Below are 26143 nucleotides of genomic sequence, written 5' to 3'. Positions count from 1 at the left end.
TCGAATTCAAAGAAGGCGGGCTTAACTTCACTAAAGAATTGCCTGAGAATTTCCAACTAGGCCAAACAGCCGTTTTGCCTGAGAATGATGAAATACAATTTTTAGACATTTCCTTAACCTTTCAGGGAAACCACGTTTGCTGGCAATATTCTCCTAGATCTTCTAAACCACTGTTAAATTTCTCGTCGAAACATTCTAAGATTGCAAAAAATCCGACAGATCCCACGTACTGTGGGAATCGATGTAATGCGCGTGGCAGTGGCCACTGTCGCTGAACGCTTAAAGAAGTCCACTTTGTAAGTCCGATCATGGTTGTAGAAAGCAATAGGAAAAAGTGCGTCGTAGGTATTCCTTATATTCATTGTGTATCTCATAGGCTAAAGAAAGTATGGGGTAGATACGGCGTTAATGTTGTTTTTACGGCTGCCAATAAGCGATAGGCAAGATATGTGTCGCAGTACAGAGAAAGAATGAGCGGGTGACAGACAAGAAGCGGACTGATGTTTGCTTTGTGAAACATACCATCAAATTTACTGATTGCCGTACGTGTGTGGTGTATAAGATTTCGTTTAGCTGCGGCCGCTTTCAAGTAGGGCAAACGGGTCGCTGTGTTAACCAAAAATAAATGGAATACAAGAGATCGCTAACCGGAGCCTCACCTTCTAATCTATCTTTACATTGTCGAGGGTGTAAGTGCACGCCAAAATTTGATGAATGCGTGATTTTGTACCGCACAGGAATGAAGAAACGCGTTTAATGGTTGAGGCCTGGCATATCGATAACAGCGGTAGCGCATGCGTGAGCCAACCGTCGATTAATCTGCATAAAGAAGAAATCAAGTGTCTGAATGATTATCTCTCACGTAGACCACCACGCGTGCCGGTTTGATAGGTTCGCATATTCCTTGGACATGCGCAGATGAGTTTTCGTGCCTTTCTTTTCCGCCGTTGTGCTTCTCTTCAGTTGTTAGTCGGCGTTTGTGGTGTCTTGACTTTTCTCTTGTGTCCGTGTTTGCGCGCCCTGTCTCTTTAACGTGAATACTTACCAACTAGCTCAGCTCTGTTATTTTAAGTTGTCATATAGCTGCGCATGCGACTCCTCACCCGAAAGGATGCCTCTATAGGGTACTTATCCGTAGCAATTTCAAACACTGGCGTGACTCGGTGGCGGAGTGGTGCATCTAAATCTAACTACACGGGCCTCAAACATTTTCGCCTCCATTGAAAATGCAGCCGCCGCGGCCGGGACTCGATCCCGCGACCTTCGTGTCAGCAGTCGAGCGCCATAACCACTAGACCACCGTGGCGGGGCGATTCCGGCGGCACCTCAGACTTTTTTTTTTTTTTTTGCTGAGTAAGAGCGATTGCTGCGAAGAACAACAACGCCAACAAAATCGGCTGTCGGAATGAGCTCACAACAGCTTGCGCTGTAAAAAAAAAAAAAAAAAGAAAAAAGAAATCCGCATTCTCTCGACGCAATTGAACCCAACTACATCGTGCAACGCCTAATAAATACGTAGGCTACTGACCTAATAAGTATCTGTAGTGATACACGGACATGCAACAGGATCGCGAGAGTGGGTTTACGTACATCCGCGAGCGAAAGTGCATACATACCACGCGAGCCCGGGGTTAACGGTCTATTCGCAGCAGTTGCGGTCCAGTTTGCCATGGAGAGCAGCGCTATGCCCAATACGCATCCCTTCCTTCCTAAACCACTCCGAATTTAAAGACGACAGAGTTGATTCTTTGTCGCCTTCACTACCCTTCCTACAGGAGCCATCTCCTCCTCGCCACTTACTTCATAAAACACGTGGACAATGTCATCACTAAGGGTCGAGCCTATTAGAATTTTGCGATTTTCGGCTACAGGCTGCTATTTCCGCTTGCGCAGTCGAAAACGCACAAGCCAAAGTGAAATCAGTTGATCGCGCACGATAGTCATGCGACACAAGGCAGAACGGGCGTGCGACTGCACAGCAAAGCAGGGTAGGGGACAATTCACAACTGATGCTTTTCGTATATGGACCAATCCAGAGCTTATTTCCTCACGACATCACATTAACAGAACGATGGCCGATAAGACGGGAAACGCCAGGAGAGAACAACGCGCTCGTCTTTTGTATTTTCGGAGGTTGTTTAGGGGCCCTTTTATAGAAGGGGTTTGGTCTATCCTAGGACTCCGATATTTACTCATTGCACACACAGCCGTTGCAGTGATGTTATCCAGGTAGAAGCGCCACGGACTTATTGCAGATGAGCGCTTTGTGTTAAAGCAAACTCTCAATGTGCTGCGTGGCCGTATGGAATTCACATGCCATTGAATAACAGGAAAACATACTTCCGGCCAAACACGGCCGTCGACGGCAGGTTGCGCAGATAGGCAGTTTATCTTGAGTAGCTTTTAGCGCAAAAAGGACAGGGACACAGAGGGAGGGAACAAGACCAGCGCTAACTATCAACTGAAGGCTTTATTAGGCCAGAAGAAAACATATATACTCGGACTACGTCACCCGCGGCACATGCGCACGGTCAACGGTGCAAACCAAGGCACTATCTCTCCATACCTATCGTTAACCCCTTTCCTTTAGGAGCGAAACTTCTTTGTTAGAAATCGTTACTGACGGGTGACTGATGCAAGATGATCCCCTGATGTGTATGTGATAAGCCTCTGCCAGTTCTCGCGTGGTGCGATCACGGCGCTTAAATAAGGTGACCGTGTCAGAGAAGCGTGCTTCGCATCCACACTGCGCAGAATGCATTGCTAAGTGCGTGAGCGGCTTTCCTTTTAAAGACGAGTGGTGCTCCCTTAAACGTATGTTAAGGCAGCGACCCGTCTGCCCCACATACATCCGTCCACAACTTAATGGAATGCAGTATACAAGGTTTGAGGCGCATGTGCCGCGGGTGACGTAGTTCGAGTATATATGTTTTCGTCTGGCCTAATAAAGCCTTCAGTTGATAGTTAGCGCTGGTCTTGTTCCCTCCCTCTGTGTCCCTGTCCTTTTTTTGCGCTAAAAGCTACTCAAGATGAATTTCTACCAACTAGCTCGACTTTCGGTCTTACATCAGGATAGGCAGTTTGGCAGGTGCTCTCGCGGTCCGCATACCTTTGCTCATGGTTGTAAACGTCCACCCTAAAATATACGATGGTAATAATATCTGGGGTTTTACGCGCCAGAACCACGATATGATTCGGAGGCCGTAGTGGCGAGTGCAGGGATCCGGAAATTTCTATCATGGGGTGTTCTTTAGCATGCACTGACATAGCACTGTACACGGGCCTCATGCATTTCGCCTCCATGGAAATGCGACCGCCGCAGCCGGGATGGAACTCGCGACTTTCGGGTCAGCAGCCGAGCATCGTTACCAGTAGGCCACCGAGACGGATAATCCACCCTCAAAAAAAGATTATCACAAGTGACCGACGACAGGAGCAATAAAACAGCAGCTTTCAACATTTGGCTTTAGGATGGCCTTCTTTCTGCTCGCCACCTTCACTATAATACATGGATTGTGCCTGGCGCTTGGTATTCGCATGTTCGGTAACAAGAGCGCCATGCGTCATCATTTTGCCGCTCCCGTCATTGGTCGCTTGTGCTAATCTTTTTTTGCGCTGCATCTGTACATATCTGAGCAAACTTGAAGTGCGCCGGCAAACAGGTGAGGGGCTCAAGAAAGGCTACAGCCAAAACTCAATGTAACGAAACCCGATTTCCCCAAGTTCCAAATCTAACGATGAAATTTCCCTTCCCCGGCAGATACCAATAGAGTTCAATGTTGCCACCAACCCGAATTAACGAAACTACCTTGGCACCAAACCCGATTCAACGAAGTTCTTCCTGAAATTAATTAGTTTAAAGAGTGGTTATTTGTTCCTAACTTTGACACAGACGTCTTTTTCTTCGAGTGTACGCTGTAACATCATCGCGTTCGAACATCTAGCCTTAGTCATGAGACAGGTTTCATTAAGGTGAAAGCCTTATATGCCTCCCTAAGCCCGAATTTGACCGTCGGCGGCGTCTCGCGTCTTATATACGGCGTCGGGGACGAGTGGTGCAAAAAATCATCACGTGATGACGTCACCATATGACGTCATGTGACGTAACGCCACATAATGCCGTTGTAGCACCCTCCTTTGGGCGGCGAACGAAACCGGAGAGTGCGACCTCGAGAGAAGAAAATAAAGACGGCGCTTCGCAATGGCCCGTGAATCCACTACTTGTGTTCCCTGCTGGCGTCGATTCGGGTTCAGCGGTCTCGTTTGTTCACTCCTGCGGCATAAGCCTACACCGTCATCACATGACATCGTAGCTGAGTCAAAGGTGGTCTGATCACGGAGGCAGTACAAAACCAGGTGAGGTGCCTCCTATCTTGGAGGCAGTGCGAAACCACGCTAGTATCACAACGCTTCCGGAGCATGAGCACAGGCGTCGGTTACCCAGTACTAGAAAGCGCACACCATGCCATTTCTCTCCTTAACTGACGACGTTTTGAACAAGTGCATATCGGGTGCCAGTGTTGATTGTGAGCTTGTTGATGTCATCTTTACGCGGGATTCACGATTCGCTGTGTCCAAATATACGTTAACAACTTCAGCTACCACAGCAGTTTAATCATGATCATGGGCGTTTATCGTCGCGATGGAGACATGCCACTAGGCGTCAACATGGGTGCATCCACGTCAAACGGTGCTACAGCTGCCAAACACGAATAGACATTGTACAAGCTCTCATATATCACTACACAATAAGCACTACTTCTGTGAAGACACGTTTCACTTTCGTGTTATACGGATTCCTATGACGGAGGGATCAGCCATGGCTTTTTTTTTTCTTTTTTTTTTTTGACAAGACTACACGCCGCGCCCATGAAAGGAAAAATTGGACTCAACTGACGGTAGCGCTCTCCCGGAACAGACGACGCGAGGGGCGGCGGTGCTCTATTGTCCCTGCAAATACTTCCGAAGGAAGGCCTCTGTGGTTGCAACCATCCTGCTCGGCCTGCTCGCCCAATCACTCATTCGTTCTCCCAGTCTTTGCATACTGGCAGCAATATCATTTTGGTCACACTGCACGGTGGGACGGGACACGAAGAAAGAAGTGCGTCAAACGAGTGCAGTTTGTTTGTTTGTTTGCGCTCGTTTGTCTCACTTCTTTCTTGGTGTACCGTCCCAACGCGCAGTTTGACCAAAATGAATACTCACCAATTTGACCAACCTCCCTCGCAGCAATATCATAGCTCCACGTGACCGTCTGCCCGGACATGGCAGGCAACATGGAAGGCGAAGGTGCTTACATTGTTTCTTGTTCTCCAACGTGAAATGCAATCGGTGTCGAAAAGTTTTCATAAGCTCCATATCTCTCAAATATCACACACTTAGCCGATCCGCCAAATGCGGGGTCCACGTAGTAGCTTCTGTGCATGAGGTACCACTTTCCAACGTCGGGGAAGCACTGCGTGGAAACATTAAAGAGATGCAAGTTCCAACGCACATAAAAAAAATTATGTAAAGCTAAGTTTACCTACGTGGTACAATAAAGGCAAACTGCAATAAAACTTTGACTCCATTAGTCATTAGTGAGCAGAATATACCGCGGAGGCCATCGTGGCAAAGCTGCATTGTCATGACCACTAATTTGACCTAATCGATGTCATATACACCTGTTAGAGGTTACCGGTTCCTTCTATTCGAGTGCACTCCTGTGAACCAGTTCACGGCGATGCATAAAATGTGCAGCTCGAGTTCAGCGGTGCAGGCAGTATTTTATACACGAAACGAGTGCCGAGGTTCGGTGCACGAATGTTAAGATTGCCGCATTTGCGCCCTCCACGTAAGATCGACAGGTTCCAAAATGGTGGGTATAGCCAGCTTCTATTTCACTATATTTTTGCTTCATACATTACGAAAAATACAACAGATATGGGCAGATCCATAACCTGCGGCTAATAGCGGTCTGAATGCATGTAATTTGTGTTAGTGCATGTAAATATATATTGCAACGCATATTCCCAAACTTAAAAACGCGCTCACATTTGTTCAAAAACTTCCAAATATTGAACCGAAATGCCTTCGCAATATATGAAATACTGCAAAAACCACACCTGTGAGCAAAACTGAGACTACACAGAAGGCGTTCGATGCAGATATTTCAATTTGCTAATAATACGCGCAATTATTTATACACTTTATTTGTGACATTGCCCGTATTCACGTCATATTTTAGCCGAACTGCGCTAACATTCTTTTCAAAATATCGCTTTATGGAAGATGGAAAATTTGAAGCTTCTTTCACACGAACTTGAAGCCCATTGCGAGGTTTAGTTTGGATAAACTAAATTGCACGTCCTCCTCGTGCACTCTTTACTAGGAGTAAGTCAAAGTTTCGAGAAGTACAACTTCTAGGCACCCTGATGTCAGGAGTGAAATATTTAAACATATACAGAAGCTGCATTATAGGGCCGTCCTGGAGTTTGCTACAGTACATTAGTATAAAAAAACTTGGAGGACGCTTGAGCTGCGCATTCAACAGTAGAACGCGATAGCGTAATCGTGCCCCGTGTGGCGGCGTGTGCATCCCCTTCTCAACTGCTATCCTAGCTTCGGTTCTCGCTGCATGGCTCAACCGTGCCGCATGAAAATGAATTTCTGTGCGCGTAACATTGGCCATTTCAAAATACCCTAGAATTCCTACTGCAAGTACAGTTGCGCAGTGCCCACAACGCCATAATTCTTTCTTCTAAGAATCATCGAAGGGCCCACTACGAGTCCGTAAGGAACACGCGAACCTACGCAGCTGCTCGCTTTGTGCATGCTTTTCTGATGATGATGGTTAGATATGTCTGAGCGCTTTGTAATGGGCAGGCCTTTTAAAACACCCACTCGTTGCTCAATCCGCATGTTTTGACGCCTGGCGCGATTCTACGCTTCTGCAACGCAATATTACATGCGTTAAAGGGACACTAAAGAGAAACAATGAATCGGCCTAGATTGTTAAATTGTGCTCTGAGAACTCTAATGTCGTTAATTTCGCCATCATAGGTTTATTAATAGAAAAGAAAACCAAGTTCAAAGTTTCGTTTTTAAATTTCGCGCCGAAGTCTCCCCGCGTGACGTCACAGATTTCAACGTGTATTTATCGTATTTTGGCCCACCATTGGCTCAATAAAATTACCCCAAACTTGGTACGTTAAGTCTATGGCCCCCTCAAAGGACAATGTACTTCATTTTTACCGATTAGGAACTACGCAGTCCCTAGTAGGCGCCGTCAAAAGATGTGACGTCACGGCGAATGGTCCGGAAATTTCAAGGTGGCGTGGCCACCCACATTTTGTTTTGGTGCGCTTTCTCGCTTACTAAGCGTCTTCTCGCAGCAAGCGTGGTGTTTCTGGTATCGTGAAAAAGTACTTTACTAATATGAGAAAAATCGTTTTGCTCTTTAGTGTCCCTTTAAGGAGACTCCTCCCACTACACTGACATTCATATTCATGTCTTGTTTGTTTGTTTTTCGAAGGAGTTTCAAGGACTGGCGTGGCTGTGTGGTAGAACAACAGCTTGCCACGCAGAAGGCCTGGGTTCGATTCTCATTCGAATCGAAGATTTTTATTATTTATTTTATTTCCATCTTTCTCGATTTTTGGGTCATGGACAACGCTGATCTTTCGCTCAAAACCGCCGACACTGACACCGACATTTCTGCAAAACCAGCTGTTTAACGCTACTATAAATAGAGACAAGGACGCAGATGCAGAGACGAAGGCTTTCGCGAAATGTCTTAATCTGTCACTTTTCAAACAGCAAAGAGTTTTGATGCAGTAAAAAGTGTATGAAGGTTAATTGTCCTTACCAGAGCACATGCGTTAAACCTATTCCTAAACAAATGATGAACATATCGGAAAATTATTTTTAAAAATGCGATTGCCCAAGCAAAACTATGAAGACCTCATCCACCTGTGATGACGTGGCATTATATGTACGAAAACATTTTTTATTTCGATAGCAATTATATGGACACTCTCGACTGCTTTTTGCGTGCCTCTCTATGTTTGAGCAGCGCGCTTTAAGTGTCGAGCTGTGACGCATGATAGTTCGCGCTCGTCCTGTGTGTGTTCTTTTCGTGCGTCCTTTGCGCTTGAGCGACGCGCTGGAAATTTCGAGCTGCTATCCGTTCTTCCCGTTACATTCCAATTTGTTGCTATCGCATTCACTGCTTCGCCGTTGCGGCGAAACTGTGACTTTTTTGTTACAGGCTTGTCATTAGCTGTATCGGTACTAAAGCAACAAAACGTTGTCGTCAAGTTGTAAAGGAAGAAAAAATATCAGAAATACTTCGAAAAGCTCACTCTGCCGAAATCTTGATAATGTTGAAGGTCGCTCCGTAGCTCAGGGTAGACAAACTTTTGCGATGATGCCAGCTGAAAATCTACCAGTAAATGAACGGAATACACGAGCAGCATCATTGCGGGTGGGTAGCTGGCTTCACAATCGCACCTTAAAGGACACAGCGCTGTAAGGTATTTATTTGTTCACACACTAAACGTATCCTGCCTGCCACAGAATGCTCGATGATGTTAAATCAGAAAGCCTCTTTTATAGTGGTATCGCAAAACTAGGCGCATAAACAACTCATCGTTTACGTGACAAACCCGCGATGGACGATGGCAGCATCCAGCAAAACGGCCGGAAGTGAAAGGCGTGCAGCTGTGGATTTCGGCTGTGCGAATTTACACCGGGCACGGGACTTTGGATCAAACGTTCGGTTCTTTAAGGTTAACAAATGCGCGAAAAAAAAAACGAGGACAGGCGGATGGAACGAGCCAGGGGCGCAGTCCTTGTTTGTTTGTTTTTCCGCGCAGATATTAACCTTCGTCAAAGTATGAACCAGTGGCCCGCAATACCGTCCTACTAACGTACATGTTTGCTGGAACCACTCGACATTCAAGACCACGAACTAGCCCAGATGCAAGCCATCCTAACGTGCGTATTCGGTGTTATTGTTCCATGCCGGTGTTCACAGCAGCACTGTGGAAGCTACAGAACCGAAGGGCATGCCTGCTACCGCGCCAAGAAATAGTACTTACGTTTACTGATAATTTTCTCGTTTTTCTTGCTGAAATAAATGCTGCTTTATTTATTATGAGACTCAAACAGTTGCGGGAAGTCGTAGGTAAAATAGAGTTATTGTTCACCTCGCAAGAATGCCTTCCTTTTCTTTCCATTTCTTAGACAGCAACACCTTTTCAGCATGCCCGCATTCCAAAGTAAACATGGCGTCCGTGACGTAGTGGGTCAGTGTGCAGCCGCAAACGCACAGTTTAGTTCTCCAAGAAAAATGTACTCGTAATATGACACTAAAATGTACACTGAACAATCGAAATGTTTCTCCCGTTCTAAACGCGTTAACGATGCGAGCGAGCAAAACCGAAATCAGCCGCAAGCTGCCGTACTACTTGCGGAGCAACACGAATGTGCGGAAGCCCCGCCTCCGTAGCCTTCGCTCCAATGTCAAGATTAGTTGTCGTCGAGTATAGGAAGGCTTACTGTACTCCCATAAGGCACTGCCTCGCCAGGTCAGGAATCGGCCTCCCTGGTGCATCACTTGGCCACCACTTCCCAGATGGTGCTTACAATCAAACCCTGGCCCTAAGTCTCCAGCGACTGCGGCGCACCTGACCACGGCGGTGTTCGGACATGCAACGCAGCCGAGGGTGTAAAAGGGACCCTGCAGCACTTCTCCAAGTGATCATCGAATGGCTTGACCATCGGCGTCTGCGTCTTCGAGATTTCGCGAGACCTGACGATACATCGCGAGACCAAATCGAATCATGTAAGAAACAACTAAGTAATAAAAGTAGATCAAAAGTCACATGATACTCATAGTGAATCTGTATGTGCAGTCGACGCACCAAAAGTCACATGACCTCAATGCAACATGACTTCATCAATGACGTCACAGATCGCCAAAATTTACGACGTCATAGTGATGTCACTGTGATGTCATGATGATCTCGTCGCAGGCCATCGTCGCTTGGTCAAAGGCAGGCCGATCACGGCGGCTGTGCAAAACCATACGAGGTGCAGAAAGCTTTCAATGCCTCCGATCCGGGAGGTTGTGCAAAACCATCTTAGGTTCAGAAAGCTTTCGAAGAGGGGTGGGCGAGGATCAGCACATCGAATGAGCAGAAAAAGAAGATTGCTTTCGACATAGCGTCGTCTTAGGCGATTGTATAAGGAGTCCTGTAAGTTTATTGCCTTACGAATAGATTGCCGCAAATATTTTTTAGAATCCGTCAAGTACGAGCGGAGTTACAAAGATTTGTCGCACGCGCCAAGCGCTTTCGTACCAGCGAGCGCGCTAAAAGCTACAAGGGGGTGTGTGTGTGTGTGGGGGGGGGGGGGGGATGAGAAGAGGCAAGAAGCTACGGCTGTTTGTCAGCGCGCGTGATGACCTTGAGCACATTATTTTTTTTCTTCGAAAGCGCGGCTTACTTTCAGTGTGATCACGAGCGAGCACGCGGTTACGTCGCGGCGTCCCGCGGCGGCCGCGAAGTAACCGCGTAAACACATAGTCCACAGCCAATGGCCGTGGACTTTGTGTTTACGGCGCGATCATTAGGTTTTATGGCATCATTTGTCACAATAAAAGCGAGAGATTTCTAGGTGATTTCGAGAGATAATTGTAAATGCCAGGCCGCGTGCTGCGCTATAATGTTTGCCTCACATGTTTTGAGGAGCCTCGACTACCGATCGGCAGCGTTTTCTGATCGGGCTGAAAAAGTGTTGCAGGGCCCCTTTATTCACTCGATCCGAACTGGTTCCCACTAGATACTGAATCTGGGAACGTTCAACGCGCGAAATTTCTTAGCGTAGCTAAATTAGAAGAGCTCCTTAAATAATCGGTTTAAACTAGGATATCATTGGCTTTATGGATGTTAGCAAACTTTAGAAGCATGCACAGTGTTGACTAATGGACCTGTCCTCAGCTGCGGGAAACCCCTGAGGAGGGAGAGCATGACGTGGGTTTTCTAATTCACAAAGACATTGCGGGCACATTGATCAATTCCACAGTACCAAGAAAGGGCAGCACGCGTAGTCATGAAGCTAAAGATGATATAAGAGTTGAAAGTAGTACAAGGTTACACTCCAACGTCCATCCAGGACTACGAATAAGTAGAAGAATGCTATCTTGAATTAGCCACGCACAAGGTGCGTACCCAGTAGCACACCGTAGTCGTGGGAGGCGATGGTAGCGATGCGGCCTTGTTGGTTTGCCATACCTTCAGGGGTTGAGCGCGAAAGAACGCAAGAACAAAAGAAGAAACGCGCGCCCACACTGGGGCTACTGACAACAATAAGTTTATTTCCGTCTCCAAGCCGACAAGGAAACCAGTTTTGCACACGGCGGCCACGTGAACGCTGTACAGTAAACAAAAAAGAACCACGCGAAGCAATCTGTTTCGGAGGCTAAAGTTTGAGAGTAACAAGGTCTTCCATCTGAGTGGTCTGGCCCGGACCAGCAACTCCGGACCTCGCAATAAAGTTGTTTCATTCATTCATTCATCCAGCCGGCCTCGACAAAGTCGAAGAGCGTCGTTGGCTCGAGGCGCACATGCCCGGCGATCTTTGGCTGCAACGTTAGAACGGGAACAGTTCGAGGGACTCGCGTCTTTGTTAGACACAACCAAATGAAACCAAGAGACAGCGAAGCCAAGGAAAGCATGGGGGATAATTTTTGTAGTTTTTGACTGCAGTGTAGTAATTACGACATAAATGGTCATAATTTATGTCACAGATCCTCACCCTCAATTCCATTTTCCACCAGCAACGCATTCACATGTTTCCCATAAGCGCTTGTACTCTGTTTGACGTTTTATTATCTTTCTTTCATGAGAAAGAGGAGCAAGATCGAATGGGTATTACTGTGCGTGGAATCCTGTAGTGTGGCTTGCCAAATTCCTGAGGCGCATACCCGCCAACTGGTTTTATGTGCGGAGTATTTATGAGCCCTGTGTGTCGTCGTCTCATGTAGCTTGGCGTAACGCTGGCAAAGCCATGTATAGCATTACCATCTGCAGCATACTGAGCATGCGCTCGCGCCAAGGAGAAGTCTCTTTCCACTTGTTCTTCGAGAGTCTTGATGATGATATCAAAGGCGGAGCACTTTAGGGGCCCCGGGCTGTCGTATGCTGTCGTCGCTTGGAGTAACGTATAAAAACAGAAAAAAAGGAAGCGAGCGAGAGAGAGAAAGGAAAAAAATAGGAAGAAAAATAGAAATAAAGAGAGAAAAAATAGACAAAAAACTGGAAAAAAAGAGGGAAGGAAAGAAAGAGAAAACCGAAGAGAAACAAAGACGGCCGCTCAGCTCTGCACTTTCTTCGGGCTTGGCACCACTAGCGCGAAGCTGCCTTAATTTTTTTATTTTTCCTGTCTATGGATTACACCTTACGCCCGGCTTTAACAGCTCTGCTGTTTAATCAACTTGGCGTCGGTAGGTACCGAACCTAAAACCTTTGGATAACGTGTCCTACGCTCTACCAGTTGATCTACGACGGTGGGCGTTCCTTCGTCCACATTATTGGGAATTCCTGTGCGTGTAATCCTGGGAGTGTTAGCCAGCGCCATGACAGCAAGTGTGCAACAATCACCGCGATGCCTACTGAAACGTACGGTACACCAGAGACAGCGAATGACATTTTAAATTCCACTGATTTAGGAATTAATTCATTTTAAATACCTTGAGTGGATTTCAATGACGTCAGGAAATACTTTCCTAACTTTATGTCACTGCTGGGCCCCTGCGAGCACTCGTGGTAATATCTGTGCACGGCGATGAATTACAACGTAAGCACGATAAAATAAAGTACATACCGGTAGTAAGTTAGAGTCGGCATTTGCCGCTTCCTCCGCGCATTAATCTTTTCTAAATGCCGAAGTGTCTCCACCTGAGCTTGGCGCTCTTTACTAACATGAAGAATGCTAGCGCGTCATAAGGTATTTACTGCCATCGCCTGTACGTCAGGGCTGAGAAATTTTCTTACCAATAAAGTAGAAAATGCAGAAGGAAAAATATTTTACAAGTGTCGTAGCCGTCACCAAGCGATGGTGACAACTCCTTCATTAATCTTTTTATTTCAATATATATATATATATATATATATATATATATATATATATATATATATATATATATATATATATATATATATATATCAATGACCGCGAAAGAGAGAAATGCGTGTTTCAGCAGCAGCGCAGCTGCTTACGCCGTCTATTCGACCGACTCGCGTGACCAGCATAGCCATGGATAGCATAGTATAGCAAAGTGAGGGTGAGGAGGAGGAAAAGAAGGAGGGAAGATGGTAAAGCATCGCATAGCCTTGTATAGTATAGCATGGCAAGGGATGGGAAAGCGTCTAGAGAAGTGAAGGGGAGTAATGCGAGGGTTAGGAGGATGCAAAGTGGGAGAGAGGGAACATAGAAAGATATAAGGAAAGAAAGAAGGAAAACGAAGACTGTGTAGAAAAGGATAAAGAAAAGAAGAAACGTGAAAGACAGAAGAAATAAGAAGATCGAGAAGCATTAAAGAACTCAATCTTCGTTCGCCAAGTGGTGGGGCTTCCTTGCCAGCTCGGCTCTTTACTCAGATTGCGCAGGCGTGGAAGTGGCTTCAATTTTTTTCTGTTGGAGAACACGGCGTATTCAGAGTACTGTGCATTCTGCTATGCGAGAGCTGCCCCTTAAAGATTTCTGGCGACAATTCCAAGTCGAATTTAACTGCTGACTGCCAGACGCCAGAACATTACTAAACACACGCCACTGAATCGACTGTTCCCACACGTGGCTTTCTTCGTGACTATCGTCTGCGGTGAAGTTTTTACAGCGTCTCTCTGTAAGCACGTGTACTTAAATATTTATTTATTGATTAGTGGCACAAACACCGCGTGACTCTTGTTTCTGTTCCAAGCACTTCCGGTCGAGCACTTACTTTCGGTTTTACGAATACTAATAAAGAGTTTTCTTAAAAATAGACATCGACGGTTCTGGTTCACCACGATTAGAGGCAATGTGTAACACACGTGGTGTCAGGAATATATCACATGTTTGTTTCAATTGTGCAAATATAACATTACTTCCATACATAGTTCATGTCATAGTTTTTGAGAGTATACTTGCGCATGGCAAGTTTTCACGCATGTGTAGTCGTGTGAATGGGGCTGCTAAGGCTGGCTGCACGATAAAGTGCGTCACACATTTCGTTGAATGCAAAGTAGGTTTGGTGTACGGGATGCCACTTACACGTGGAAAGTGCTACCTCAGCCAGCTGCATTAATAAAAGGTTGAGAGAGCATCGCGCAGCTGTCAATTCACAGGCGAAGGGTGGACATTTGGCCACAGGTGCTCGAAGCTTTGCTGCTCAACAAGCTCGCGAAATCTATGAGCCTTAGTGCACCAGCCTAGAAGCAGGCAAATGAGTGAGCACACCTTCACTGGGTTTCCATGCTAAGGAGAAAGGTTATCCGAAGCGACATTGCTGGTATCTGTGTTAGCAGCGTCGTCTGCACCTCTTTGTGGGTTCTGCGCATGTATGTGCGTTGCAGTCATGGGCACGTTACCACTAAAAAGTAACAGTGTTACAGTTACAGTTACCTAAGCCAAAAAAGTAACTCTGTTACAGTTACAGTTACAGATTTTCCGAAAGTAACTTGTTACAATTACAGTTACAGTGCAAAAGTAACGTCGTTACTTTTCCGTTACTGTATAAAATAATAGATCACAAATCAAATTAGAGAATTTATTTAATAAGGGTTGCACGTCGTAAAACCCTAGACGAAGGAAACATAAAAGGGGGCCCAACACCAGCAATCATTTTGAACGCTTCTTACTTGAAGTGGAAAACGTGGTTGATGTACTGGAACGACGGCAATATATCCTAAGACGTTTATTAACTATACCCAGAAGCGCATGCGAAGAGCAGCGGGGAGTGCATCACGAGTGGTTACGACGTCCATTGTGTCTGCTCCATATGTTTAAGGTGTGTCAGACTCTGTTCGGAGAGCTTCCGGTCCGCTGGGCATACAAACCGTTTTTAAGTCCCGTACCTTGGAACATGACAACGTGTGTTCACGAAATCCTAAAGACTGCACACCTGCGGATGATCATGGCGGCCGTATCTAAAAGTGCGATGCGGGGATCGGCGAAACGGGCAGGAAATGATCAACGAGGCCTAAAGAACTCAAGCGGAATGTCGCTAAAGCAACCCATGCAACGCGTTCTAAGACCGAGCTTGTTGAGCACTGCTGGATGACAGGTCATAGCTTTGACCTAAACAATGCGACGACGCCGGTTTGTGAACGAACGTGGGGGAAAAGCAACTCCTGGAATCGTGGTTCATTCGCCGCGGCTTGCAAAAACAGCCCCCCCCCCCCCCCCCCACTGGACATTTACAAGGACATGTGTGACTAGTGGACTGGTTGACCTCGGCTCATTTTTTTTTTCTTTTTTAGAATGCCACCTGCATTGGGGGTAAAACGTCTGTCATTTTGTTAATAATTGTTGCATTAAGTCGGAGTAAACATTTTACAACCGCTTACAAAGAAGTTTTAAAAAAGTTTTAAAATATCACTTCGCTAGTTCACGGAATTTCTGGCCTTAGCCGTTTCGCGTTCTGCTGTTTTCTAGCCACCTGTCAAAGACGATTAGCTCGGAGCCTCAGACGAAGGAGACTATAAACATGCATCCTAATGCTCCTCCACCTGTACACCAAGAACATATCTAGATGCTCAAGTGACGAAAAGGATATATATGCTGAAAAAAAAAAACGGACGCGAACTTAGCAGGCTGTTCAGTTGAACCCCGATTGATTTACATGTTGCGTTAATGACAGACCTCCAACCTCGGTCTCCTGCAGGCAAGATAATACGCTTAGTCACCTCCTCTCCTAAACTGCGAGGGGAGCCCTATTCTGGAAAGTTGAGGGGTGGAGAGGATATATGGTAAAGAAAGTTCAAAAAAGTGTTGCTGTTGGATAATTTTTCATAAAGACAGAATTAACTGTAACGGTATTTTCCGTTACAGTTACTGCGAAAAAGTAACAGTGTTACAGTTACATGTTCCTCTAACTTAAAAGTAACTAGTTACAGTTACAAGTTACTGAAAAAAGTAACTAGTTACCGGTAACGCGTTACTAGTAACTAGTTACTGCCCAAGACTGGTGCGTTGCCATCGTTTAACGTCAGTAAACTTTCAGTTGATGTCTAGCACCTGTCCTGTGTATTTTCCTTCTGTGATTGTTGCTTTGCGCTTGTTTAAAGTGCACATCCTCATTCTGATTTTGCTTGTTTTCTTTTCGCAGCTGGGCAAGAACACGGTCTGTGTAGAGGCTTAGCAAGTAACGCTGACCAACACCAACAATCATATGCTCTGGCGTCCCCGGAAATGATGCCCATTCAAGCAAGAATAAAGGGTTTTTTTTTTTTTTCTAAAGAATGGATGTGTTTGTATCACGCCTTTGTCTCTACATACACAATTAACGTGAGCTTTATTTTTGCAGGGATCTATTTTCCAGTTTCTGCTGCTTGGCATTGTCGGTGCTACTGTTGGTGCTTTCGTTGTTTTATATCTAATTCCAAAAAAAAGTAATATGATGAAATGTGAGGGCACTTGTTGCACATTTCAGATCAAGCTTATTATCACGATTCATTCTATTTCTGTGCTTCTTGTGTAGCAGAATTGTGCGTGGTTATTAAAATGACAAGGCGTTACATCGGGGATATCTGTCATAAAGCCGAAATCAAAAGTGAAGTCTGTGTGCCGGCCTTTTTATCTATGCGCAAATTACAACAAGAAGCCAATACGTCGACATGGCAGTCATCGGTGAAAAAAGCTATCGCATTTTTTCTTGTCCCTTTGTGTTTAGAAAAAGCACGCAAATTTACATGAACGAGGGCAAAGTTTATATATAAAGAGAAAATAAATCAATCTATAAAAATGTATGGCACGTCCACGACCATATGGCAGCGTCAGAAATATGGGGCATCAAAAAAGCAGCGCCAAAAATGCGCCGTTTCACACGTTCCCGAATTAAGAAAGCGCAACTCAAGTAAAGAGCGAGCCCACACTGCTCATAGAGAAGCCTGTTTTACCAATGCCGGTTAATGTTCTCCGTCCGTGTCCCTTAATTGACCCGGAACCTACAGCGGTCGACGCTCTTCCGTGTAGAGTAGTGACGTGGACGGCGAAAGAGCAAGAGCGTACAGATCGCTAACCACCTTACGGCAGAACAACACCCCGCTGGAGTGTTCAATTTCGGATGCAGGAGGACAGCGACCGTGAGCGGTATTATGTGCTGCCACCCAGTCTGTACTTGTGAACAGTTCACGACTTGAATTTCTAAATATCGCGCATATCGTGGTAGCTGTCCGACGCTTCTTTTAAGATCGGAGCTGTTTATGCTCGGAGAAGCCCCGTTAGTGGCGAACAAAAGTTACCATCGCCGTGAACCGGCACGCGATCTCCTGCTCCTCTGCTCTTCTTCATCTTCTGCTTCGCTCCCAGAAGAGGCGCGCGTACTTGTCCGGCGTGAGCTGCAATAACTCTGCTGGGCGAGAGAACGATTGCAGAGAGAGAGAGAGAGAGAGATGGATAGAAAGACAGAAAAAGACAGCACCTCCACCACTTATGACAGGACGCCCAGTACGGTAATCGAAAGGTTATATTTTTTTTTTTCAATGTAGTAACGGCACGAGCCCAAAGCGGCGCAGCCCGCGTGACAAACGAAGATGATGATTACACTTGTTTCTGTACAGATGAAGATGAACTACATAGTCAGCGCTCACACTAGAAACACATAGAAAGAAGCAGACATAGAGAGAAAGATATAGAAATACACAAAAAAGAGATAGAAAAAAGAGAGAGCAAAACAGAAAGAGAAACAAAGAGGAAGGGAGAAATAAAGAAAAGGAAAATGGGAAAGAAAAATAGAAAGAGCGAGAAAGAGAAAGAAATAGAGAGACATAGAAAGAAATATAAGCAGAGATAAAAAAGAGATAGAAAAAACGGAGAGAAAGAAAGAAAGAAAACAGGGAAGGCCGCCCAGCGGCGTACTTCTTGGCACCACTAATGCGAAGCTGCCTTAAATTTTCGTGATAGTTAGGCATGCATTAGTGATGCTTCCGTTTAGAGACATGAGAAGCGCGATCGCGCATATGTTTGCCGTATTGGGCTGAACGTTGCAAATACTTCTAGCGGAAAGCTAGCAAAACGGGTGGCATCTCCACTACGTTTTCTGTGCGGCAATGCACAAAGCAACATCGCACACGTGATCTGCTGTCGCAGCCTCTTCGAAGTACATTTGAGCACCCTAACGGGCGAAACAGTTCAGCTACAACATGCAGTTGAACAGTGGACTTGCGCCGCCTGTGAGCCGCACTGACAAGCTGCTTTCAATGTTCGGGAGAGACGTGGGTCTCGAGATAAATTCTGTTAACTGTGCGTCACGTGTTTGCTAAGGGACGTACGTCTCGTTTCGTTCCTCGTCACATTCTCCTGAAGCATCGTGCAAACTAGCCGTGATGCCAGGCAGGTCACGTGCTTCGGCTGGCTTCGTTTTCTCTCCTTTCGTTTTAACGCGAAAATATTTTAAAGCCACGCTTCAAGAAGAACGTGCCGAAGTCACTGCCATCACGGAATTGACGTCAGTAGCAAACTCGGGAGCCGTTGCTCTTTCGGAAAGGGGGAGGCAAGCGAAGCTTGGCGTGTGGCTACTACTTTTCTCTCTCTCCCTCGCACCCTCTTTCCTTCTTTCTTCCGATCGCATTATGCAATGCTCCCTCCTAACTTTTTCTTTCCACCATATCGGGAATTGGGCCTCCATCGACGTGCTTTCCAGTTCGACACTTCAGTTGCTACATGCAACAACGACGGTCATGTGTTCATATCCGGGCATCAATGAAATGTGGCTACGTGAAACGACAAGCCGCCTCTATAAAAGATCACACTGCCGTATCAGAAACGGGCTGATCGCCGACAAGCCCGATATAGAAGGAGCATCAATTATTCGAAAACGGCGCATACGAATGCGCATGTGACCGGCGCGCCTTCGAGGGCCGCATTTCTGTACGTCTGCCGGGGCCGGGTTTTTCGCGTACGACGCCGCCACTGAAATCGGCGAGTTATAGCAGCGCTGTGTGTTGTTACCTTCCTCTGTCCTTGTCCGCAGCGCTGTTCGTTTATTCAATTATGTCCTACCAACTTGCCCAAGTTTCCACGCTTCATAGAGTTATAAAAGCTTCGCTTAGAAAGTGCATTGGTTCCTTAGCATCCGCATGAGACGTCGCTTTATTCACCGTCTAGTTTCCACTTCCTCTCTGTACTTCTTGCCTACGTTGAACTTCCGCTTAGGCATAGCTAAGAAAGGCATCTGAGACAGTTAAGAACGGTCATATGTGGTCGTCGACATCACACTCAGAAAGAGGGTGCACGGATAGGCCCTGGAATACATGTAGCCCCATGTGCATTGGAGCATTGCGAGAAGGAGCTTCGGTATGTGTCATCATCACCCATCTATCTTATGTTCACTGCGCATTCACTGCGCAACTATCTTATGCCGGTACAACACTGCGCAATCATCGATGAATGCGCAGTGTCATACCGGCACAGAAATGAAACGCACCTGATGATTGAAGCATGGCATACCGAGAATAGTGGTATAGCGCATGCGTGAGCCAACTGTTGATTGACTTGCATAAAGATGAAATCAAATGCCTAACAGTTATCTTCCACGTAGACCCCCACGCGTGCCGGATTGATAGGTTCGCCTATTGCATGGGCATGCGCAGATAAGTTTTCGTGCCTTTTTTTTTTCGCCAATGTGCGTCTCTTCAGTTGTTAGTCGGTGTTTGTGGTGTCCTGACCTTTTTCTTGTGTTCGTGTTTGCACGCCCTGTCTTTTTCGAATGAATCCCAATGATCCTCGATTTACGCTGCCTCGTGTGAGTTGGTTACATTTTATGCTAGCGAATTTCTTGATTTCTTCACTCCACCTAACAATATGCCGTCTTCATCTATGTGTACCATTTTTCGGTAGTGATTCCCTTGACCGTCGGTTACCTGTCCTTCGCCTCACGTGTACTGCCCTGGTCCACTTTTTCTTCTTAATGCGAGCCAGAATCGCTGCTACCCTTGTTTCTTTTTTTTTTTATTCACTCTCTGTATCGTTTCCAATTTTAGTATGTGTACTTTGGCTGCCCTCTTCCTGTCCCTTAATGTTATGTCAATCATTTTTCGTTCCATCGCACGTTGCGTGGTACTTCTCGAATTTATTTGTTGTCCTGCAAGCTTGGACAGAAAAGTCGGGCTAGCTGGTATGGAGAATAGTACGGCATGGCCACTAATGTAAAAGGAGACGGGTTCTTCTCGTCCCCGTCTCCTTTTACGCTAGTAACCATGTCGTATCATTCCCTCCAGGTTTCAACCCCGTGTGTTATGCAATGATTGTGCCCTCTTCGCTTCAGGTACGGCGGTAAATTGTCCGTCATATTGTATACGGGCAGTGTCTGTCGTAAGTGCTACAGCCCATGCTTATCCTTCAATGAACATCCTTTTAAGTGTGGAGCACTTTCGGGGCCCGGGCTCTCGCATGCTATCGTCGCTTGGCGTAACGCAGGAAAAATCACGTATAAAATAGGAAAAAAAGAGGGAGCAAGCGAGAAATAGTCAGAGAGAGAAAGAAATCAAAAAAAAGGAAGAAAAGCAGAAAGAGCAAGAAATAAAGAGAGAGGAAGGAATAAATATAAATAAAGAGAGAAATTAAAGACAGAAAGAAACGGAAAAAGAAAGAAAACCGAAGAGAAACAAAGATGGCTGCCCAGCTCCGCACTTCCTTCAGACTTGGCACCGGTATTGTGAAGATGCCTTAATTTTTCATGAGTAGGGTCCCCTTTCAGTGATTGCCTTAGCTATACATATACGTGTACATAGGTTCCAAAACGGCACGTTGTACCCGCTGCCTTACTTTTTTTAAATGCGCAGACACTCTGCAAATTTATGGACTTGTATGCAGTGACGTCCAATTTAGCGACATTTGTATTTCTTGTTACGAATGAGTTTTATGAAAAAGGGACCAATTATCTTTATCCCTGCAATTCAATGCGGCTTTTTTCTTTGTGTTACTCTTTTTTTTCTGTTGTCTAGGCATACCAACTCGCCCAGCAACATCTCCAGCCTATCCGATTCAGTCATTGATTTGATAAAGTATCTTGTTCTCAACTAATCTGCTTCCTGATTGTTGCATCCAACGCTTTACGGCGTTGCATCGAACGCGCTGTGGCGTTGCGCCCAACGCACGGTGGCGTTGCACCGAACGCGCTGCGGCGTTGCATCGGACCATGCGCGCGTGCAAGTGTGTGCCGCGATGTGATTGGTGGACTTGAGTGTTTGTTCTGTGTATGTGCCTGTTTCGTGATTGGATGTGTGCATTCACGTATACTTTGATAGGGGGGCTTTTGCTATCAGTGTGTCAGACTGTTACCATGGAACCGATGGAATAAAGACGTTCCACGAGTACGTCTCCCGGTGTGGAGTTACAACAAACTGGCCACGAGGATGGGATACGGCAAGATACCCTGAAGATGGCTTCATCGAGCGCTACACTTGGCAAGCTGCCGGAGTTCGACCCGGACAACGGGGACTTCGAGGTCTACCTCGAGCGTCTCGAGTGCTTCATCGCCGCCAACGACATTGCAGAAGAAAAGAAACTGCAGGTCTTCTTGACTACGATCGGCGAAAAGGCTTACGGGACGCTAAGGAGCTTGCTTCTTCCAAAGACGCCTACGAAAGTAACATTCGAGGTTGCCGTTGATGCACTTAAAAAGCACTATGCTCCCAAAAGTTCCGTGGTGACGGAAAGGTATCGCTTCCACCAACGAAAACAAGAGAAGCATGAAAGCGTGGCGGACTTCATCGTGGGTCTGAAGAAATTGGCGGCGACGTGTGCGTTTGGCACATTTCTAGAGGAAGCTCTGCGGGACCGACTAATCGCCGGCCTTCAAGCAGACGCTGTGCGCTGCCGACTGCTAGCCACGCCAGACGCTGAGCTGACTTGGGAACGCGCCTGCAACATCGCCGTGGCTATGGAAGCAGCTACGAAAGACACTCAGCAGATGGCCTCTACAAAGAGCGAAGGCATCGCAGCGAGCGTCTCCGACTTGCACTGGCAAGGACAAGCAAAAGAACGGCGTCCACAAGCAAGTGCTGGCAAGAACGCGAAGAATTGTGCGTTCACAAAGACTGAAAAGACCACGCAGCATGGGACTAAAGCTTCTTGTCATCGCTGTGCGGGTCACCATGCACCAGTAAGTTGCCCATTTGTTAACAGTACTTGTTACAAATGTCAGAAAAAAGGGCACATAGCTAAAATGTGTAAAACCAAACTCGTTAAGCAGCTGGATTGTGATGTCGCCGGAAATGAGTTACTTACGCTGTGTCACACTGATAAAAGTTCAGGAACGCCGGCTATTACAGTTATGTTTGAGATAAATGGAAAGGAAGTTTGCATGGAGTTGGATACAGGTGCTGCTGTGTCGGTTATGTCCGAATCTGAGTGCGCTAAGCTTTTTCCTTCAGCCAGCTTCAGAGAAGCTAATGTGAACTTAGTCGCCTACAATGGCACACCTGTCGATATCAAAGGCGTGATAGATGTTGATGTTAGATATTACGATCAATGCTATTCACTGCCACTTGTCATAGCAAAGGATGCTGAAAAAGCTAGGATGCCAACGTTGCTTGGTCGAAACTGGCTGCAAAAAATTAAAATTAGATGGCATGAAGTCATGTGCATGAAGAGTGTGAGAAATCCAGTTCCTGTAACGGAAATGTACAGCGAAGTGTTTGAACCAGGCTATGGCGCTATCAAAGGCTTCAAAGCCAGTATTAAGCTCAAAGAAGGTGTTACGCCGGTCTTTTGTAAGGCGCGGCCAGTGCCATATGCTCTTCGTGAGCAAGTGGAACAGGAACTGTCGAACATGGAAAAAGCAGGAGTCGTGTACAGAGTAAGGCATAGCGCTTGGGCGACGCCCCTGGTCATTGTACCGAAAAAAGATAAAGGGCTGCGTCTGTGCGGTGACTATCGTGTCACTATAAATCCGGCAATAGAAGTTGACCACTACCCTCTGCCGCTGCCAGAGGATATTTTCATGACATTGCAAGGCGGAACCGTCTTCTCGGTCATTGACCTATCTAAGGCTTATCTACAGCTTGAGTTAGATGAGCTGGCACAAGAATTGCTGACGGTGAACACGCACCTGGGCCTTTTTAGGTTTCAGCGTCTCCCTTATGGTGTCGCGTGCGCGCCTGCCGTATTCCAAGCAGTAATGGATCAGATCCTAGGCGGCTTATCGGGAACCGCCTGCTACTTGGACGATGTCGTCATAGCTGGCGAGACATACGAGCAGTGCCGCGAGAGAGTCGAGCAGGTGCTCAGACGCCTAAGTAAGCACGGTTTGAAGGTCAACGCCGGAAAGTGCAAGTTCTTTCAGGAGAAAGTAACTTATTTGGGTCACCAAATTGATAAAAATGGCCTGCATCCTACTAGGGATAAGGTGATGGCTATAAAGAACGCACCCAAGCCAGTTAATGTGACACAACTGAAAGCCTTTCTGGGTTTGGTAAATTTTTATTCCAGATTCCTGCCAAATTTGGCAATGGTTTTAGAACCTTTACATGAGTTGCTACGCAAAGAGACCAAATGGCACTGGTCACGTCACTGTGACGACGCATTCAATAAGTGCAAAGCGTTGTTGACTGATGACAGTGTTCTTCAGTTGTATGATGTTCGCAAAGACATTCAAATCACATGTGATGCGTCGGATTATGGCGTTGGAGCGGTACTGTCGCACGTGGAGAATGACGTCGAGAAGCCTATAGCGTTTGCTTCAAGGTCTCTCACCGCGGCAGAACGCAATTACGGGCACATTGAAAAAGAAGCCCTGAGCATTGTCTTTGCGGTAAAAAAGTTCCATAAATACCTCTATGGAAGAGCGTTTAAGGTAGTAACAGACCATCAGCCCCTGACAGTGCTGTTTGACCCAAAGAGGCAGGGAAGCGCTGTGGCTACCGCGAGAGTGCATAGATGGCTGACCTTCTTGGCTAACTATCGATACATAATAGTGCATAAACCGGGGACAGCCATTGCTAATGCCGACGCGTTGTCCCGCCTACCGCTATCTGACACTGAAGAGCTGGCTGAAGAAATTTTTTACTTTTCCACTCTCACTGAGTTGCCGCTCACAGCTAAAGATATTGAACGCGCAACAGACCGTGACAGGCTCCTAACGAGCGTTCGAAACATGATCTGGCACGGTTGGCCAAAAAGCGTTCCAAATGAGCTACAGCCATTTTGGGTTCGTCGGTTGGATCTTGCAGTTGATAATGGCTGCATTGTTTGGACCAACAGGGTCGTAGTACCAGAAAGTTTGCAAGCCCAGGTTCTAGCTCTTTTGCACGAGCAGCATTTGGGGATCACCAAAATGAAAGCAGTGGCACGTTCAATGGTGTGGTGGCCCGGCATAGATAATGCTCTAGAACAAGTGGTACGCCGATGTAAAACATGCCAATCTGTACTCCCTTCGACGCAGCCAGCACCCTTGTGTCAGTGGCGAGTAAGCGATGTCCCATGGGAAAGAGTACATTTAGATTTTGCAGCTAAGGAAGGGCATATGTTCTTGATTGCTGTGGATGCATATTCCAAATGGCTTGAAGTGAAAATCATGCATTCAACAACAGCTACAAAAACTGTGGAAGCTGTACGTTCTCTATTTGCGTCGCATGGGCTTCCAACTGAGCTGGTTACCGATAACGGCCCTCAGTTCACTGCTGCTGAATTTGAGGCCTTCTTAAAAGCGAACGGTGTAAAACACACGCTCACGCCTCCGTACCACCCACAGTCAAATGGTGCGGTCGAACGAGCAGTACAAACTACGAAGAAATCACTTCTTAAGCAGCTTCTAGACGATGAAGGGAAAGGAAAAAGCCGATCGCTGCAGCATAGAATCGACAACTTTTTGTTCTCCTACCGCACGACACCCCATACCTTCACGGGGAAAACACCCGCCGAGCTCTTTCTCCGACGCAAACTGAGGACTCGGCTAACATTGCTTCAACCAAATGTTAGGAGTGAACTGTCAGACAAAGCGGAAAGAGTGAAATTGTCTGCAGATAAGCGACGGGGAGTACCGCGGTCCTTTTCTGTCGGTGATGCTGTTTTGGTGCGCTCAGTGCGAGGTGAAGTTATTAAATGGTTGCCAGGAAAAGTGACACGAGTGAAATCGCCGTGCACGTATTTGGTCCGTGTCGGAGGCCGTGTGCGATACGTGCATGCCGATCATTTGCGAAGGTCTTTTCTGGAAACAGACGGGAACTGTGAGCCTAGTGAAATTGATTTGCCGCATGCTGCGGAAGTGCTTGTGCCCAGTTCATCAGAGCCACCGGACACTCAGCTGGCACCGGAACAAGCACAAGGATCACCCGACCCTGACTGTTCCCCACCGATCACCGTTAGAAGCAGCAGCCGAAATCGACGGCCTCCAGACCGCTGGGGTTATAGCCACTCATAAATAGGAGGGAAGGAGTGTTGCATCCAACGCTTTACGGCGTTGCATCGAACGCGCTGTGGCGTTGCGCCCAACGCACGGTGGCGTTGCACCGAACGCGCTGCGGCGTTGCATCGGACCATGCGCGCGTGCAAGTGTGTGCCGCGATGTGATTGGTGGACTTGAGTGTTTGTTCTGTGTATGTGCCTGTTTCGTGATTGGATATGTGCATTCACGTATACTTTGATAGGGGGGCTTTTGCTATCAGTGTGTCAGACTGTTACCATGGAACCGATGGAATAAAGACGTTCCACGAGTACGTCTCCCGGTGTGGAGTTACAACACTGATGATTTCTGTTTATTCTGCAAGATTTATCCCCACGTCTGAGCATAAAGCATTTCACTGACGTACTGCGGAAGACCTTCGCCCGTTCGCCGCGGTCGCTCATTCCGGCGCTCCAAATGTCGTAGCAGGAGAAAGCGAACATTACCCCTATGCACTTCTCCTAACACGACAGCTCTCCCCGCGCAAAAGGTGAGTTAAAAAAAAGAAAAGAAGAA

The 26143-nt window shown here is 46.6% G+C and overlaps 2 protein-coding genes across 2 annotated transcripts in view; one reads left to right on the top strand and one right to left on the bottom strand.

Moving 5' to 3' along the window:
* LOC119401359 (uncharacterized) overlaps positions 1-26143 on the bottom strand; it is a 127964-nt gene that overhangs the window by 9967 nt on the left and 91854 nt on the right. The window contains exons 3-4 of the mRNA XM_037668085.2: positions 8343-8422; positions 5298-5455 (exon numbers count right to left, since the gene is read on the bottom strand). Of these exons, the coding sequence (XP_037524013.1) occupies positions 5298-5425 (128 nt within the window). The 5' untranslated portion in view covers positions 5426-5455; positions 8343-8422. The remainder of the gene's footprint in view (positions 1-5297; positions 5456-8342; positions 8423-26143) is intronic.
* On the top strand, positions 21610-25610 carry LOC119402543 (uncharacterized). Its single transcript, XM_037669692.2, has 2 exons — positions 21610-22268; positions 25465-25610. The coding sequence occupies exons 1-2, from the start codon at positions 21626-21628 to the stop codon at positions 25608-25610; spliced, it is 789 nt and encodes a 262-aa protein (XP_037525620.1). The 5' UTR covers positions 21610-21625.

This window comes from Rhipicephalus sanguineus, chromosome 8, assembly GCF_013339695.2.
Source record: "Rhipicephalus sanguineus isolate Rsan-2018 chromosome 8, BIME_Rsan_1.4, whole genome shotgun sequence".
NCBI lineage: Eukaryota > Metazoa > Arthropoda > Arachnida > Ixodida > Ixodidae > Rhipicephalus > Rhipicephalus sanguineus.
This window is presented reverse-complemented; position numbering and strand designations above follow the sequence as displayed.